The sequence below is a fragment of the Triplophysa rosa genome, linkage group LG23 (genome assembly GCF_024868665.1).
Source record: "Triplophysa rosa linkage group LG23, Trosa_1v2, whole genome shotgun sequence".
Classification (NCBI taxonomy): Eukaryota; Metazoa; Chordata; class Actinopteri; order Cypriniformes; family Nemacheilidae; genus Triplophysa; species Triplophysa rosa.
In genome coordinates this window covers 13,158,592-13,178,781 of record NC_079912.1, presented here as the reverse complement: position 1 = coordinate 13,178,781, position 20,190 = coordinate 13,158,592, and the positions used below count along the sequence as shown (strand labels likewise).

The window sequence follows — 20,190 nt, the reverse complement described above, 5'->3', positions numbered from 1 at the left end:
TTATAAATGACATGCAGAAGGTCTGTCAAAACACTTATGCTTTAAATAATCATGAACATGTTCTGTTTCCAGTAGGTCATTCAGAGAGGCTGTGATTCTGATTCCTGAATAGCTGCTTTAAAATAAATCTATTCCGAGCGAATTATCAGATCACTAAACCAACAGTGAGAATCCACAAAAACACCTTCAGCCTGCTTTGCCATCTCCACAGACAGCAAAGCTTATAACTCAAAGCACAGCCGGCTGAATCGATGACTTGCAGCTGAATCTGACGTGAATCTGTAGATCCAGAGCACTGGCCTTGTCAATTTTGTTAGATGGACTTGTTTGTAGTCATAAATTAAAATATAACACACATACTCGTAGAACATCCCGAGAGTTCCAGGGGTCCTAACATCCCATCCCACATCAAATGAATCACAGCCCTGCGTTTTTTGAACAGCGTTTTTTCCGCTTATTGTGACAAAAAGAAAAATAGCAACACGCTCCATGACGCAAGAATAAAAGCGTACATCTTGCACATTTCCCAAATGTTAGCAGATTCCACAAATAGCTTTGCTATCTCAGGTTGCTTCGACGCAGGTTGTCTGGGGCAGGTGCAGGTCTGAAGCGGGCTGTATCAGCAGCGGGGGGCTTCAGTGCAGCATAAACACTGTCAGGGGAAGTCAGCTGTGATTGTGGAGAGGAAAATGCAATTTCAGTCTCCATCACTGAACAGGTACTCTCATCCTGCTCTTTAGGGACCGCTGACTGGTAATTGTATCTTGTAAGGCCAGCGATATGGCCAGGGCTGTGTAGTCTCCTATTGTGACATGATAACATCAGCAATTACTGCATGCGTATGAGAGTCAGGCATCCAAATCGTTCAAAACTGTGGCCTTACTACCTTCCCGGCACAGCTGTACGGAGAGGAGATAGCGATATGAGGACGAGGAACACGGAGTGCTGAATACCAGTGTACCAGACTTTGTATTCTCACACAGAGATGATTATCTGATCTCTTGATAGCCTTCTTTACTGATTCCTTTCTAAAAAAAATTTACTTACATAAAACATTTTTTTAAAGCTTTTATACATATGAACAAAACGTGGACATGCTGTCATCGTCTATTATCTGTACTCATTGAGTTCCAGTCATTATGATAGATGAGTCTCTCTTAAGTCTTGCTGTGAGGTCTGTTTCATGGTGAATAATAATAAATAGTCAGCCAGGGGGAGCTCTCATATTTATATTCATGAAGTCATTTCTGAATTTTGACCGGTACAGTCATCACCCACAAGCAGTCCAGCACATAAAAAATGGTCTTGGACCAGTTTGCATTGTAAATTTTGCGGTTTGAAAAGAAACAGTTCATTCGAACATCATCCACACCCTCTTGATGTTCAAGTATTAAGCCATACGACAGAGTTGTGTGACAACCCGAACACAATATTGACTGTTGATGCCCTCCAGTCAGATGTTTACTCTAGAAATGCCACAAACTGTATGTTAGACGCTTCACTGACTCATTGATCCAGAGGAAAAGTAGTTAAATCAACAGCTCAATGCAATAACAACTTAAAATTTGTTATATAATGTTAAAGGAGTAGTTCACTTCAAAATAAGCCTCCAATGACTTTCCATAGTAGTAATAAAAATTTCTATGGAAAGTCAGTGGGGGCTTAATTTAAAGTGAACTACTCCTTTAAATAGTGTCTATAATGGAGCTTAATTGACTTGGCCACTATGGATTGGTGTAGTATTGAAAATGCTTAAGAGAAAATCTTAGAATCTAATAACCTTTTTTTCATCCTTTATCTTTAATACACGCTCAAAGCCTGTTTAATACTCTTTTTCCCTGTAGAACACAAAAGAAGATATTTTGAGAAATGTGTCTGTGGTTTTGTCCATACATGGAAGCCAATGTTGTTTGGTTACCAATGTTCTTTAAAATATCTTCTTTTGTGTTCTGCTGCAGAAGAAAGAAAGTCATACAGGTCTGGAGTTACATGACCGTAAATTATGAAATAATTTTCATTTTTGGGTGAACTAACCCTTTAAGTATTATTAAGTATTAAAAAAATGTAAGATTCTTAAAGGAACAGTATATAAAAAAACGAAAATTCCACCATTGCCAACCAAAGTAGGAAAAACTGCTTTATAAATGTCTGTGTTCTGTTGAACACAAAAGAAGATATTTTGAAGAATGTAGGAACGCAAACAGTTTTGGGGCACTTTAGACTACCATTGTCATTTTTCCTACTATGGTAGTCAATGGTGGTCAAGAACTGTTTGGTTACAAGCATTCTTCCAAATATCTTTCTCTGTGTTCAAGAACATAGACATTTACAGTATACAGATTTGTAACAACACAAGGGTGAGTAAATGTTAATTGTTATTTTTTTGGTGAACTGTCCCCTTAAAATTCTCTTTAAAATTGTGATAAGAAAAGAATAAATGACATACAGATTTGAGGGATAAGTAAATAATGACAGAATTTTCAATTAAGTAGATCATTTAAAATTATATGATAAGAAAGCTATAAATTTGTAACTTAAAAAAAGTTAAATCACTTCAATTAGTTTTAATAACTATAGTTATGTTAAAGTTCAGAATGAAAAAAAGCTTCTTTCAAGGACTCGGCACCGCCTTGAGTTACGTTCCATTCCTTCTTAGCTCATGCACCCACCACCTGGCCTTCTTTCATACAAGTCTCAGAGTTCTTAATGATATAACAGATCAGACCCGGTCAGTTTCATCCATAACCTCATGAAGGACACTTCACGGCTAGTGTGAGAACAGGAAGAAAAAGTGACTAATGATCTTTCACTTCTACACTAAATGAACAGCACACAAAAGTATTTACACATCTCCTTCATTTCACAAGCGTCACCTCTCCTGCTTCCAGGCTTGTTAACCCTGACTGGAGCTTATGCTAATAGCCATGCAAAAAAGAAAAATGAAATGAAAGAATCTGAACCAGGCAGTTAATCTTGTTACACTTCCTAAAATAATTAACACATGCCTTTGATAAAAATAAATCTGCCACAAATTGAACGTGGTGGCCTAATGAAAATACAATGCCCGATAAACTAACTGGGTCAGACAAATGCACAGAGGTGAGTATTAGCTCATGTAATATGGATATGACATTTCAAAACCAAACCATGTCAATTGAATGTTGGGTACATAATAACAGATCATACCTGCTTCCTCATGACATCAGTGGCCTGCATGATGCATCTCGGAGGCAAGCCGTGATTTCGGGCCAGAAGAATGGCCTGTTCCAGCGTGACACTCAGTGTGCAACTACAAGACAGGAGATGATGTATAGATTAGCATCATACTGGGTAACAAGGGTCAAAAAGTATTTTTATTGTAAAATAATAAATAATAACAAGAAAAATTACACTTGAGGTATCTTTTCATTAGCTTTTAATTATTATCTATGTTCCTTTCCCCAAGCCATCTATCATTTAATTAATTCGGATTAATTAATAATTTACTTAAAACGGAGAGGCGGTTAAACAAATCCATTGAATTCTGACTAAAGTGGGCTCGGGACACCCTAAACATGCTTTTGAGACCCAGAGCCAGGGATAACAAGACCTGTCATACAGCGTGCACGGTAATTCCAGCGTGAAGGAGCGTGACATGCACTTTCACAGCCTGACAACATGTGTCTGCCACTCACACCCCGCTAACATCTGAACGGACAGTCAAATGCCAGCGTGACCAAACAGGTGTGAAACACCCAGATTGTGGTTTTAAAAGACAAAGGTCCCCAGAGTGCAATAAATATCCCCTGAGGTGAGCTATGAGCATTTATATGGTAACCGAGCCCTTGACTGTAAGCACTGATGCAGAACGACAAGAGCTGATATAAGTGGGAATAGAGTCAATCAGAGTAAGAGATCTGATACTAAACCAGTGGAGAAGACAAACAACTTTAGAAGCTACGACTGGACAAAGTCGATAAGAGAGTGACTGAGCCAAAAAACACCTTATCAAGAAAGATACTTAAGCAAGAGATAGACTGATGATACACATATGCGTTCAATAAATGAATAACAAAATGTTATAAATGAGCCGTTTTTGCAGGAATTCTAGGGTTCTGAAAGTTACACTATACACTGAAAAAAACTTAAATTTTAAGGTTATGTCATATGTCACTTAAATTACATTAAACTGACTTAAAAAATCTAGTTGCACGAATGAATTTCATATAACTGAAAAAATGTCATCTTTGTTTTATAAGACGTTTAAAATATACCATTTCGTAAGACGTAAACAATGCAAGACGAATATTGGTCCATAAGAACTTTCTGTTTCAGTTGACACAAGCATTTGAACAAAATAACAGACCATTTAAAACTAAATCAAAATGTTAAACGAATATCTTTTATTATATATTCAATTAGATTTAATTATATATGTGAGATTTAAAAAAAAACTGAAACCAGAAGCGCTTCTGGACCACTGTTTACATCTCGCGATGTGATCTATAATTTAAATTCAAGAGACTTAAAGCTAGAGATTGAACTTAAAAACTTTATTTTGAAAGCTACCTTTAAGATAAAGCCTCCTTTAATATGCCTTTTAGTTGAGTTTTTAACAATGTGCTACATGGAACTTTTGAAAGATCAGGGAAAATTTGAATCTCTTTTTCCAGTCGAGAGACCAAATAACTTTATGAGCAACCACTATAGACAAAGTCAACGAGTGTCTTGTGGGTCAATAAGACCTAAATGGCCGGTCAAAAGGCTGACTATAAAGAGAAGATGCTGAACTGATTTTAGATGACTGGGAACATAAGGGAATAGCTGATGGACAAAGAAGCAATTATGAAGAAGTCAATAACACACTGAGCTGATAACTTAATATGATTGTGTGAAAGTGCTTTAAAACTAGTGCGCTGTAACACCATAAAGCATCTTATAGGTTTTTCAAAAGCTTGTCCATCAAACTGTCAATGGCCGTAATAAACACTTCTTCGTAATCTGTGTGTGATGCTCTATGTACGCTCACACGATTTCTTTCATATACATTTCTTCAGAAAATGAGAACGGCACTGACTTTGTTTTCTTGATGTTTTCTTAGTTTGCATTTGCATTTGGGTATAGAATAGAAGAGTGTTTTTTCACCCTACAAAATACTCTTACGGACAGTCTAATGCACAATTTATTTGTGTGTGGTTGACTTCTACACAACTTCAGAGAATCAGCCATAAAAATAGTGTTTGCAAGGTACTAAAGTTTAACACAATTATCTTCCTCCAATTACCTTTGAGGTACCACTGGATTGGTCATTTCTGGTAATTGTGCTTATTTACACCACAATAACAGACCGGAATCAACTATTTAAGATCAACCTTCCTTTAAATGGTACATAAAAACAATGAACTGTGGTTAGTTCATTCATGTTGTTCAATAATCTCTGATTAGTAGTCAATAGTCTTAAGTGTGCCTACTTACTCAGAAACATCTCTAAAAATGAACAAGGCTCTATATGCTGATATACAAAAAAACTATGCCAGACTAAAATTCATCAAACTTGGTGGGTGACAGATTTGTTTCAGTGGCTGTTTTGTCTTTGTGAAAGACGAGTTAATCCTTCTTTCTATGTGTCTGTTTGCCCCTCGGCAACAAATTCATTTCTTTCTGCAAACTGCTAACTATGCAAAAATACACCTGACGCTAAAGTGTAGTTTACCCTCAATGGTTTCTTGCGTGTTTCAATAATCGATCCTGTTGATTTCAAAAAGAGAAAATGCATGATACAAAGATTTTAGAGTCACCAATCACATTGGCTGCAGAGCGGCTGGTCTCACCCATTCATGGTCATTTATAACTTCAAGGACGTTCTGATGCAGCAAATAGAGAATGCTGTCTGTGTATATCATGTGGGCTTGATTCAGGGCTTTCTGTTACGCTCAAAAACACACAAATATAGAATCCAATTGTGACAAAGGCACTGTTAAACCTCTCCACTTTAGCAAACTACACTGCAATATTGATCCCTCTGCGTTTTACAGCTAATTAACCTGTGACTTTCAAAGCTAAAGCTTTCCTACTGTTATCTAATTGCTCGGGAATAATGTTCATACAGACCGTTCCCATGACTGGCATCAGGGCTTCAACACAAAGGGCAGTTTTACAAAGGTCGCTACAGCTGGAAGTAAAAAAAGTGAGAAGTACATTTAGATTTAGACATTTAGCAATCACTTTTATCCAAAGTGACTTACAACTGAGGCAGATTAAAATGAACAATAAACAGGGAAGTAGGAAAGCTAAAAGAAATAAAAAGTTGAAATCGAGCAATTTGCCGCTAATTTGAAACTGGGGGTATCACAATGTACTGGTATTGACAACCGTGATATCAAAAGCCACGATTATCGATATCGTGGTAAATTCACACATATAATAATATAATCAACCTTTGAAAGTTTTGTCTTAAGACTCTCTCTCTCTGCCTGCCTACACTCATATTTTTGTGTGATTCATTGTCCCCCCCTAAAAAACAGAAAACACAAAATAAACAAATTAAAGACGAATTTGATTGATAGCATTATGCAACACTTTACAACAAGGTTGAACCAACAATAAGCAATACTTCTATAGCATTTATTAATGTTAATTCATGTTCATTTCATACACTTTTAATATCAAAAGCCCCATGAACTAACATGGATAATCTACTTATTGTAAATTATTTTCTCCATGATTATTGTGAAGTGAAACTACAGTTTTATATTTATGTGATGCAAATGATATGATGTGTGTGCCTGAATTATAAGGAAATGCACAAACATTGCGAAAACAAGATCGGTAATGCACCATTTAAAATCTGTTGACGGCTACATTTTTGCCTAATTTACATAATTCCTTTAGTAAATTAGGTTCTAAAACACTACAGAGACTAGTTAATACTAAGTTATATCCTCCATAAATGTCATTCATACATGGTTATTACTGTAATATAGCTTTCCTGTAGCACAGTGGTTAGAGCATGGCACTATCTTTGCCAAGGTCATGGGTTCGATCACAGGGATTGCACATAATTAGAAACAAAATGTATAGTACAATGTTTTTGTAAGTCGCTTTGAATAAAAGAGTCGGCCAAATTTATAAATGTATGTATGTAATGTAGTACTTTGCCTCTTAATATCAAGGCACAATTACAAGATCAGAGCTTCTTTGCCATCACAGCAGAGGTGGAAGCAACAGCAGCATCTGCATACCGTTGTGTAATGTCAGCTATGAAGAATCAAAGTCAGCTTAATGCTGAGCCAACTGGCCGGAGGCAAGAACTGTATGAAGGTACTTATGGGTTCTTTATACAGTAAGCACTGTGAAAAATGGTTGAGCTTTCCTTTTCCACTTATGAAAAAAACACAAGATAGGGAAAGAATCATCAAACATGACTGATATTCATGTTTTGCTCTTGTTTCAGTGATATTAAAGCAGTTTGCAGATGTGAATATCTGATCTAAACGCTCTTCTGTAACTCTGAGAAGAGACAGATGGACAGTGAGATAACAGATGGAGAGAATGCATGTACTGGACGTGTAACTGAAAGAGCTGGAGATTATATTATTTATGTTTTAAAGGTCTGAAGAGAGTCATGAGTGTTTCAAAGGATTATTTATATTCCCAAAATTGGTCCAAGACAGATGGCTATAGCACACTAAAGAAAGAACGAGACTGATTTTAAAGGGGCCATATCATACATTTTTTATTCATTTCTGCCCTGAGTTTTTTTCTTCTTCTTAAAATAGGCATCATTTCATTTCTCATGACCATTTTTCAGGCCCTCTGCAGTGGGGTTTAATTCAGTCAGAACTGCTCCAGAGGATCGGTGCTCACACAGACAGTCAGGAATAGACCTAGCTAGTTCTTCTGGCGTTTAAGAATAATAATATTTACTTGTTATTGCTTCAGTTTGACTAGATGTGCCAAGTGTCTGAACTTATCCACCTGACCTCAGAAAGTTGTGAAATCTAAGGCTGAGCCAGTTTTCAGCTTAGCATTAGTTCTCAATAAAGGAGAAGTTCACCCCAAAACCACAATTCTTTCATCATTTACTTACCCAGCTTGACATTTCTTTTGCAAAAGACAAAAAAAGATATTCTGGAGAATGTTGGCAACCACAAACCGTTGGTCCCCATTGACTTCTATTGTATAGAAAACCAATGCAAGTCAATGGGGACCAACGGTTTTCATTTACCAACATTCATCAAAATATATATTTTTGTGTTTTGCAGAAAAAGGAAAGTCATAGAGGTTTGAAATGACAAGAGGGTAAGTACATGATGACAGAATTTTCGTTTTTGTGTGAACTATACCTTTAACAACAAAGACCCAAGAACAAACTAGGTTATGAACTTCTTGGCATTAAAAAAATAACATAAACATCAGATCACACTTAACTTCGCCCACATTTGGCAGGTCCAAATATTTAATTTCATTAAAAGCAGGGACTGGTATATTTTGGCTATTATTTAGGAGACATCCTGTATCATGCAAATACAGGCTTTTTGAGCATGCAGGTTAACCACACCTAAATCCAAATGCTTTGATTTATTCTACATAGTGGATTTATTTCCACTTAATTCCACACCCAGGGTCCTGACATCCCTCCCCCTTAAAACCCATTTTAACTTCTATTAACATTATTTTGTCTTTTTGAGTGAAACAAATGTGTTTAAAACATGCTATTAATATGAAAAACCATGTTCAACACAGAATTATCCGGAACTATCAGTTTGTTAAAGGCAAACACAGATTAATGAAGAGGGAAGGGGAGAGAGAGAGAGAGAGAGGTGTTTGATTGAGGCATGTTTAGAGGGGTAAACAGAACACTATTCACCATGTCTGTGGCAGGTCTGAGCACCTGCTGCTTTGCTAAAACTGCATGTGGACTGTAATTGCACCGGCGTACAAATCTGAGTTAGTCACACTCAAACCAACAAACACACGTGTACGCAACGATGGCAATGAAATTTCATGCCGGTTTATCCAAAACACTCCATCAAAGTGACATATTAATACAACAAGTGTGTCTATGTGTCTGCTTCCATGTGTAGAAATTGAGAATTGTCTGGCAATGTGTCTGTTGCTATGTGTAAAGCCTTGAAATTGAGACTGAAATACTGTTCCTGGAACATTAAGTGCTAATACACATCAAACACATTTTATAACTTCATTTACACGTCTGTAACAAACCACATGATTTTAGATTTATCTCAAGGCTGTCGGATAAACGATACAGGATGAGTTTAATACTTAAATAGAAGGTACCACTGAATAAATGTGTGCACACTTTTGGTCTTTTAAATGATTGACAAACAGACATTTAGTCAAATGAAGTTGATTTGTGACACGGATTCCCAGTCAGGGCAAGGACACAAAGTCAACGAGTTTACCTCAAAGAAGAGTAGAACGCCACAATAAAAATGTGAGAATACGTGAACCGAATGTAAATCTACCCAGAACTGGCCGTCCTCCAAAACTCCGGTCAAAAAGAGTTGCAATACGGTATGTGATGCCACCAAAAGGCCTACAGCAACTGTAAGGTGATACAGTCCTTCACGACAGAGATGGAACTGTGCAAGAGAATACAACAGCATAATAAACCTGGCTCATATGAATGGTGGCAGGACGAAAAGAAGTCGGTTTGTCTGCTCAAAGGCATGTGACTCAATACGGAAAGGTTCTCTGATGTGATCAATTTTACATTTTTGAGATTCAATATGAAGTGCTATGCTTGGCACCACACTGAGACCACCAACCCTATGGTAAAACATGGCGACACAGGCATTCTTGGACCAGATTAAAAAATTGAACTATACGGAATGTTTCAAGGTATGCAAACTGCAATAAATTGAATTCTTAAGTTATTTTAAAATAAAAAAGAAAATTATTGAACTGAACAATAACACACAGCATATGGCAATAGCCACAGTTTATGGGCTATGAACCAACAAGACTAAACATCTCAAATCCTATTCAACATTTACGAACTTCCTGTTTTCATCCAACATGAGTCCTTTTATGAAGAAAAGTGGGAACAAATTTCAATGTCAAGATGTTTCCACAAAGTAATTTAAAAGCATTAAAAAGAATGTTTGGGTTCATTGTGATTCAAGGGCATGAATACTTTTATGTTCATTGTAAGAACACACAAAAAGAGCAAGAACTGTTGATTTCATAATGTAAATGGACAAAATACATCAGTGATGATGAACCTTCAGAGAAATGGAGCCGTTATGATCATCTCCAAAATGACAGACTGACAAAACTTCTAATAGTAGAGCTCAGACGCAGCGGATTCATAATCGCACAGAATGAATATTTAATGCAGAGAAAGGTGTATTTATGGAATGAGGCATGGCCATGTAATGAGGTTTATTATATATTCATGCCAAGGAGGAAATTGAATATTAGATGGCATGAGAAGCAGAAAAAAATGAAAGAAGAGAAGAAATGATCAAGTTAAACACAAGAGGGTTTACTCTGCAGAGTACAAAACAAGGAAGAGGATATATAAACGACAGGAAGTAAATTGCTCTGAGCTACAGACCAAGAAGAAAAAAAGAAGGGTTTCTAAGCCCCTTGAGAGAGAGACTGAGAGAAGGGAAAGACAGAGTCAGTGTGTATGCGTGTATAACTCGAGCTAACCGATGTACTCCACTGTTACACATGACGATGTGACACGCTCCCAGACGACAGCACAGCTCTGAGGCCACGGTGAGCAGACCGACTCCAGACGCTCCGCAGGCTGTGAACTGACATGCGGCCGTCCTCCGACACGAGATGAAACTTTCCATCAGTCTGTACAGCTCATCCAGAGCATTGAGAGGACGCATCAGCTAGAGAAATAAAGAGATGATATAATAAAATAAAATATAATATAATCAATTGGTTAAATATTTTTATATAATTTTTTATCTAATATAATATAATGTAATAAAATATTATATATATATATATACCAATTTATATTATTATAATATTATTCTATAAAAATCTAAACTTCTGGCACAACCAAACCATCAAAAAAAACCTCATAAATATGAATAATGTCCTGTTTGCTTCTTTTATTCATTCTCTGGAACTACCAAATGACAATGAATGCATATAATAAATAAATCTTTCCCTGCACACTCATAAACAGAGATTTCCCATGAGCCCCTGCAGATAGAATAGTGAGTGATGACACACACCTTGTCTATGAAGGCTGCTTTGGGAGCAGAGCTGGGGGAAAGGTTTGATTTATCCAGATAAAAGGCCCTGTGAAGGAATAATATAAACGTGTTAGCGTGAGCAATAAACATACAGACAAATTCATGCATACAGAATTAGCAGAGGATGAGTGCCGTATAATTATATTTGAGATTTGATCTATGACTTTTATAAAAAAGAAACTTCAGTCTTCAGATAAAGCATTCTGAAATTATTTGAAAACAACCAACACATTTATTTAGGGATTTATTTTTGAAAGGTATCGGTGCAGTACCATCATCTGCCACAGGGGGCGGTAGAGAAGTTGCAAGAATTTGATGACATGCTGTGCAGTTTCATTGTAGAAAGCACTATTATCTCTTATCTAATTAATTCTGTCACTGGTAACATAAAACCCCTTAAATTACAAAGCTTACAGTCTGCTAGTCGTGCCGAAACAAAATAAATTCCCTACAATCCTGCGTTATATCACACATTCAGTGCAATCCCCTCTACAATCAGACACTGCAGCACTTTCTGTAGTGTCAGCAGAGAGGCATATTGCAACACACGTTCATTGTCAGGTAAATTAATCCACCATCTGGGGAGATATTTATTATGATGATATCCTCCACTGCCGCAGCATTAATATTACCGTTAATTAGTCAAAGATGTTAATCCGTCGCGGTAGGGCCAGATGATATGGAGATGTAAAACGGGGAGATGCCTGATGCTATTAATAAAATGAAATGATGTTTATGAATGCAGTCTCAGGTTCTCTCTCTCCTCTCTCTCTCTCTTTCACTCACACAAACAGCTTTCTCAAAAAAAGCCGGACAACGAAACCCACACAGACACCGAACACAGACATACACTTCAAGCAGAGCATCTTCATAAGATCCACTTCCTCCATTATAATGAGAAAACTCTGACATTAGTGTAATAGGATGCATTAAGGGAAGTTCCTTATGAACGCCCGGAGGCTATCAGCTTAGGGCAATAAAAGCTAATTCCACACTCATTCCACTGATTTACAAAAGCATTTTCATCTTTATTTCACTAAGAAGCACCCAACACCTCCAGCAAGGTGTAAACAAACACTTTTTGAGGTTAATTGCCTCAGAAACATCCACTGACTTGCATATTTGATCCTTTTGCTGTGGACTTTATGAAACCATCTGGAGATATTGTAACCATTTCATTCATTTAATACATAAAGGCCCGGTTTCACAGACAAAGGTTAGCTTAAGCCAGGACTATGCCTTAGTTGAATTAAGATATTTAAGTCACTTTTATAAAATGCCTTACCATTTCTGGTGTGCATCTTGAAACAAAACAATGGCACAGACATATTTTAAGCTATGTGAGGGCAGGTTATTTTCAGTTTAGAAAGCTCAAACATTTATTTTAGTCTGGGACTAGTCTTAAGCCTTGTCTGTGAAACCGGGCAATAATATGCAAACATATAAATGACATAAAATATAAGCCATGGTAGTAGGTTACTTTGCCGTAGTCTTCCCTGAGAAAGTTAGGGAAATTTGTCTCAGATGCATTTTGTGACTTCAAATCCCGTTAGAATCTAATGAATCTGTGTTTTTTTTCTTACATAACCTCACTACATTATGCAGTGACACAAGTCAAAAGAACAACAATGAATCCTGTAATTTCGTTCGAGAAAGCAAACGCCTCTCTTAAACTTGGGACAAGATTTTCACCGTTCAGCAGTTCTCTGCAGGCTTGTTCATAAAGTCACTGTAAGTGTCCTAAAGGATCCAAGGGTAACTTACTTGTGACCACATCCATCAGCCCAACATGCTGAGCAAGTCTTCTGGTGCTTTTGATATGTTCTTTTAAGAGTGGAATTTAAAACTTGCTCTGTAAAAGCTCTTACTGTCTTACTTAAAAAATTAGGCACAGACTAGTGAGAAAACCGCCTTGTCTGGGAAACCGCCCCTAAAAGTTAAGTATAACAAAAAAATGACGCATCACATTATGCATCACACAGTTTAAAGTTTGAAATTATTTTCGTATCATATCCAACAAGTAGACCTCTGGATGATTTTATCTCTTAAGGTAGCTCTCGCTTACAAAAAATTTGGAGACCCCTGATCTACAGCATAGTCACATTCTCACGTGGAAAGGAGAACAGTTTCATGTAGCGCGCCTCTCATTCTTACAGTGTGGCTAAAGAGTCCACTGGTTTAAAACAATAGTCCGCTGTGCTCCACAAAGTACCACGTACCAGACGGGCATACCAGCCTTTCACGCATCACAAAACCAAACAGCCACGTCTGGCTGGCTCAGGCAGCACCAGATGGAGTTGAAGATTTATGTCAGCGGATCAATCGACCATCCGCTGTTCTGTTTCACAGCAGAAACGAGAGCTCACACCAGGACTGTTCAGCTGAAAAACACACACTGCACCGAGGTAGTGTGCATGTGGCGAAGCATGAGAGCAAATTCTGACTTTAACAACAAATATACAGTTTTCAACATCTCTTCTTCAAGAACTAAGTTTTACCAGTACCTTTACAGTGTTGCTGTACCATAGGACAGCGATGTCATCAAATGGTGACGTTATTATGAACAAGAACGAAAGATAGAAAAAAGGAAAAGAAATAATATGACATGCTTGGGCTTTCTTTGTCAAGCAGCGTGAAATTGCAGTCAATGTAAAACAAAACAAAACCCCCCACTCTGTGAATCGGCTGGATTTCTGGTTCTGGTGGGCTTTATTATGATTATGCACCGCTATTCGAGCAGACTAATTTAATCTATTAAAAACAGACAAAAGTGTTATCTATATTACATGTCCTTGGTGTATTTGTCTGTGCGTGGTGAATGTGGGACCCTGGGAGTCGTAACTCAGCAGTGGTCTTTTCCTTTCAGGCATACGGAGCAGTAACTGATGGTCTGTGTTTTCTCTACGGGCTCTTATGTGAGACTTTAATGGAAACGCTGGATGAGATCCAAGGATGGGCCAATCTCGCTCTGCCTCTCTTCTCTGGGCCTTAAAGCAAATTGCAGCTTTTCATCTTAAACCTCGATTTTTCATCTTAAAACGCAAGAAAAACACCACTTCTTTCCCTATTTCAGAAACATTACCCAGAGTGCTTTGGGGTGTTCAGGAATGATGCACATAAGAGCTTTTGCTGAATCGCAAGCTATTTTCTATGCATACCATACACTTATTCGGCCTTAGCCACAATGTACAATCTACATACAGTACATACATGGGAAAACCAAACCTTAAGATGAAAAAATTACAAAAGGTTTTCACTATACTGATAGGTCAGATGTCAATATTTGGTGGTTTAAAAACCCACGTGAAGTCTCTCTTAAGGTTTTTTAAACATTTTTTAATATTTTTAACCCTAGTTTTCCAGAGTCAGGTAAGTGATTATCACATCCATAACAGTCTATATTGCTCATAAATGGGTGCATGTAATTTTAAATATACTAACTATTTTATGTTCTATAAAGAGCCATCCCTTTTCCATTTGTTGGGTATTTTTGCTTCTGGTTTGTACATTTTAGTTCACAGAAATCCTACAAAGTATGTTGTCTCTCAAAAACGTACATCCTTTTTTGTCACATCTATAACACATTTTCTCTCTTTTAAAACAGAAAACTTGTGCATAGGCTGAGATTTTTCTAATGTCTGGACTCTATCATCAGGGGTTTGGTAAAATCTAAACAGATGATTCAATGTCTTGGCAATAAATACATTCTCTGAGAATTTAAATTTCAGGTTTTGACTGAAAATGTCACAACCATAACACTGGAATTGCCAACACGCCAACACGCAAATATGTTAAAATAAAAATACTGCCATGTCTAGCAACTAATTTTGCTAGGGACATTTTTAGAAGAGAAAGTGAGTGGCACTTGTCTTTGGTAAACTCGCCACAATGCTTAGTGTTTGGTTGCTAGGGTGTTGCTATGCATCTAATTTGATCCGAGCGATGTCACTTAGTGAACGTCTTAACTTTGATATTCTCAATGAATGTGAAGCAATGCTACCACTGAAAGTCCATAGTCTAGTTTGGCTGACATAGTGGCCATCTGTCAGTTTAGTTTGTTGTTTCATTTGGTTTCTCTCAGCTTCAGCAATGCATCACTGCCATTATCAAAGCTGCCAGACCATCATGCCTTAAAACGGACCAATAAATCTCCAAATAGGCCTTAACCGCCACCATGACCCAATGCATGACCTCAACAAACCGCGACTAATTACAGATTCACAAACATGATGTCATACTATAGCTCCCTGCTGGCATGAGAGCGTGCTAATTTAAATTCAACACAAGTCCAACAACAAACACATTTTCAGCATTTTTGTGGCCTTCCCACAGATCCCTCGACCAATTCCAGGTCCTACAGCAACTTCTGGATGTGTGATTAGTCGAGCACTGAGTTTGCAATTACTGTCTGATAATTACAGCCATTAATCAAGCCGTGTCGTACACGAGTACATGGGACAGTAACCTAATACAGACTCAAAGAGCTTGAACAAGTTACCCGTCTGTATCAAACAACACCACATCCGCATGACTCGCACCGCAGAGACCACTACAAACGCTCCGATAACTGCAGAAAAAACAAAGAATCCTCGGGTTTGTGGAGTTTAGATCTGAAAAACGTAGTAATGGCTTTTACAGGCAAACCAGACAAAAAAAAAACTCACCACCAAGTGTATTTTTAGTATGCAAACATGTAAGATTAATCTAACAATTTAGAGAACTTGAAACAAACCCTGAGCAATTTGAAACTGGCTAGTTGGAAGCTTGTTTTCTAAGAAATTCATGCTTCATTGACAGATCTCACCCCACATCAAGGCTTGAAGTCTTTTACTGTGTATTGTATTAGAAATGTTTTATGCTACACTTTCAAGTTTTATGTAAGGATACAGAAGATGAACTTGACAGGAACTGGACATAAACTTGACTTGGAAAACAGCTTAAAAAACACAGCAGATGAGTCATGGATCTGATTAAACGTGCCAACTATAGTCTAACAGCTCTAATGTATGTTCCACATAAAAAGAAGTTTGGTGAAGTTGTGGCTTATTCTCCAAAAACATCTTGGTGTTAGGAGCGAACTGGAATTGACATCATCTCACCGAAGACCACATTTACATGGTAGACACCAAAAATTCTGTTTGCAGGGCTGTGTGCTAATGTAGAACTGGATAGCACATACATAGAGAAAAACAGTGTCTTCATAAAAGCAACACTGAACCATTAAATTGGGAGTTATTGTTTGAGCGTGCAAGTTTCAAATAGGGTTAAAATGGCTTTTTTTCTAGAGTTGTGGGGCATTGCGTACCAAGTATTTTGTATGTAATGGCTCATTTCTAGTCCCCCCCGTCCTCTGTGGGAAACAAGGTTACTGCAGTTTTCTAAGACTAAAGGGGCGTTCACATTATAACGATAGCTATGACTAAATACACTTAAAAAATCGTTCTTCATTTAGGAGAATAGTGGGGTTCACATCACAACTATAACGATAAAGATACAGAGAACGATATCGTTGGGATCACTTTCAGAACACGTTTTTTTCCAGCTGATGAACAATAAAGGCGGACCTCTAATGTTTAGCTATTGATGATCGCAAAGTGGGTTTTATGTCTGAAAAGACTGTAGCGATCGGAAATCCATATTTTGGAGAGAAGACGTTCGGTGAATTAATACAAAAGCATCAGCAACAGGTCATGTACAGTACATTTATTTAAGTGATTGGGAAGAAAGCAGCGTGCGAGCTTAAAGTAAACAAAGTTATTGTTATTGTCCGCTGGTGTGGATGCAAATATAGTTATAGTTACAGTTAACGTTATATATTATCAATACGTGAACTGCCCTTAAAACTAAAACTATTAAGACATTTATGTTAAATTAAATCATACTAAATATAATTTGGAAAAACTACAACAAGAATTAGAAATGTTGACTCAGCAATACACAGAAGTTAAGGCAATAAAATTATTAACCGAATATAAATAAAAACCAAAACTGACCTTAAAATCATTTAAATTTACATCGCAATATCAAAATAAACTATATAGATCATAATAATAACAATACATTAAAAAAAATCTATAAATAATAAAATAATAAAATAGCTCAACCTTAATTAAATACACAATAAAAACGGTCACACTTCAGTATAGGGGGCAATTCTCGCTATTAACAAACCATTAACTATGACTTTTTCATCAATAAACTCTTCATTTGTTGCTTATTAATAGTTATTGGGTAGGATTAGGGATGTAGAGTATGGTCATGCAGAATACCGTATGTGCTTTTTAAGTACTAATAAACAGCCAATATGCCAATAATAGGCATGCTAATAATAACTAGTTAACAGTGAGAATTGCCCCCTATACTGAAGTGTTACCATAAAAACTAAAATAAATAAATTAATCCAAAGCTAATCCAAAATGTCAATAAAACTACAATAAAAATGGAAAACAAATACTACAACTCTGGTGGGAATCCCTCTTAAGCAGGGTCTCTCTCTTTCTCTCATATGTCATTTTTTCCTACTCTTTAGTTTTTTTCGCCCTCTCAATCCTACTACAACATGCCACAGGAAGACATAAATAAAGATAAACATACTATATAACATGTGCATGTTTAGGTCTTTTTAGGTCTAGAAGCTGTGCACTAAGCCAATTCAGTAAAGAAACTGGCCAGGAATCATTGGTCTGGTCTTCATCAAAATCAATCTTCTGGGTGACGTAGCTCAGCAGTTAGTGATCTTGTAAATGAGAGGTTGCTGGTTCAAACTCTGAAAGGGGTTACATTATACAGCTGACACGATTCTGACATTACGTACAGTGGGGCATTTATCTCCTACATGCTCTTGGAGGACAGTGTTGGTGATGTCAGATGGAGCTGTTCGTACAGTCCCTTGTGTAAGTAAGCATGGTATTCGCAGTTTGGTCTATGCTGCTTTTATGCTATGGGATGGTTTTAGGGACCTCATCATACATGACAGATACACTTAACAAAGATTTACAGATAATAGATCCCTTCTCAAATCACACCATTTTGACATATTAGACATGCACAGAGATACAACAATATGTGGTTGCATGTGCTTTAGATGCTTTTTTGGAAGGACGGATGCTGGGATTTTGTGGCAAGACCACTGAATCAATCTTCTGGCTATGTTCTGATAAGCATGAACAGTCATGTCAGAAGTAATGTACTGTATATCACAGTTGTACAGTAACACACAAGTAATTTAATCCGAATAGAGTTTTACGCATGTAAGCATACTTCTATCAAAATGATGCTGAGTAACCAAAGGTCGGCCTAGCATCTTCTGCACAGTGTCAGCTACTTATCAAGGCTTTTGGGTGATTATGGGTGAGCTATATCAGGTTGTATAAGTGCATGTTTAGGTCTTGAGTGTAGGAGGACATGGATCACTTTATACTTGTGTACTGTATATACGTAGTCTACAAATGGTGGAGACACAGAGGCTGCATACTGAGCCAACTGGGTATAAAAAATGGCCAGGATTAAGGGTCTGGTCTTTGTCAAAAGCAACCCTGGATTGATGTAGTGGTAAATTATCTGGGCTAGTAAATGAAAGGTTGCAGGTTCAAACCCTTTAAAGGCTTATCCTTAAGCTGTCTCTAATGTACCCTCAAGCAAGGCACGTAACCCTTGATTGCTCTAAATAGCTCTATAGCAGTATTGATTCAATTCTGCATTTCAATGATGTCTTGAGCTTGAGTCTGGCCTGCTACTTGTTCTGGTCCCACTTGCTGAACAGCTAAAACCAGCCTGAAGTGGTCTTACTGGTCTCAGCTGGTTTAGACTTGTCTCACAGTCTGGTTTTAGCCGGTTGCCCACTCTGGTCCTTAGTTGGTTTAGATGGACCAACCTGACAAAATCGAGAGACCAGCCAAGACCAGCAATCCATCTTAGGCTGGTTCAAGCTGGTTTTAACAGCAGGAATTCCTCTCTCTCTTTCCACAACGATTAAATGTTCTGTTTTACAATAATGTTATTAATAAAAAGAAGGTACAAATGAAACATGGTTAGCATTATAAAGACTGTCTCATTGTCACATCAATGCCGTCTCCAATGACATTTTGAAAACCAAGTGGATTTGACTTTTATCGCTCAGCGTCCATATTTCACATTCAGTCAATACGAATGCATCAAGCGTAGCTTAAAATGCCAATATTAATGCTTGGTTAGCAAAGGGCCAGGAAAGGGTTTCTGGAGGATGGCGTTCTTAATGGAAGATATAGAGACTTATAAGAAATGTCAATACGCCTAAGAGCGCAGTATAGACAAGTCAACATGATATTGGCAAGCATAAGCTAAACTTGGTTAGCACATAATGAGACTATAACTCTTGAATATGTGATAACTTCTCATAAGCCAGTACTCCACAGGCTTGCTTTCATTTAAATCCCAACAGTCATTTAGCTCTATGGCATACGTTAGAGGAACACAATGAAACTTGGCAGACCTTGGCAAATCCCCCAAAAGTCCCTGAAAGACTTAACCATACAATGATAAAACACAGAAACATGATGCGTGTGAAAAGAAAACTGAAAAAAGTTACAGTATGAGATCTGAAACTGTCTATTTCTTGAACAGTTTATCAACCAAAAACTCTATAGCTAGTGAGAAGCAGACTTTTGCTTAGACCAATCAAAAGACTATCTGGTTATTCCTGAGGAAAACAGACAATGGTTTTCCGACATTTCTTAACATCTCCCAGAACTCTCCTCCACCTGTCTCATCAGGAAATACAGCAACTTTACACTTCACTGTGAAGGAGAGAAAGCGTGTCGAGCTGAATTGTGATTGACAGGTGAAGTGGGCTTACCGCAGTCTCTTGTAGTACTGCTTGACCTTTTCCAGAGATCCAGCATTGATTTGGGCCTGATACTCCTCTACTGACACACTGTCTCGATAGTAGTATCCCTCCATGCTCTCCAAAGCTACAAAAGAAACATGA

At 37.4% G+C, this 20,190-nt stretch overlaps 1 protein-coding gene across 1 annotated transcript in view; it reads right to left on the bottom strand.

The window, feature by feature from the left end:
* The window catches only part of prex2 (phosphatidylinositol-3,4,5-trisphosphate-dependent Rac exchange factor 2), a 96,065-nt gene that overhangs the window by 3,327 nt on the left and 72,548 nt on the right, over nt 1–20,190 (bottom strand). Inside the window, 4 exon segments of the mRNA XM_057322771.1 lie at nt 3,187–3,289; nt 10,660–10,850; nt 11,205–11,271; nt 20,059–20,173. Coding sequence (XP_057178754.1) covers nt 3,187–3,289; nt 10,660–10,850; nt 11,205–11,271; nt 20,059–20,173 — 476 coding nt within the window.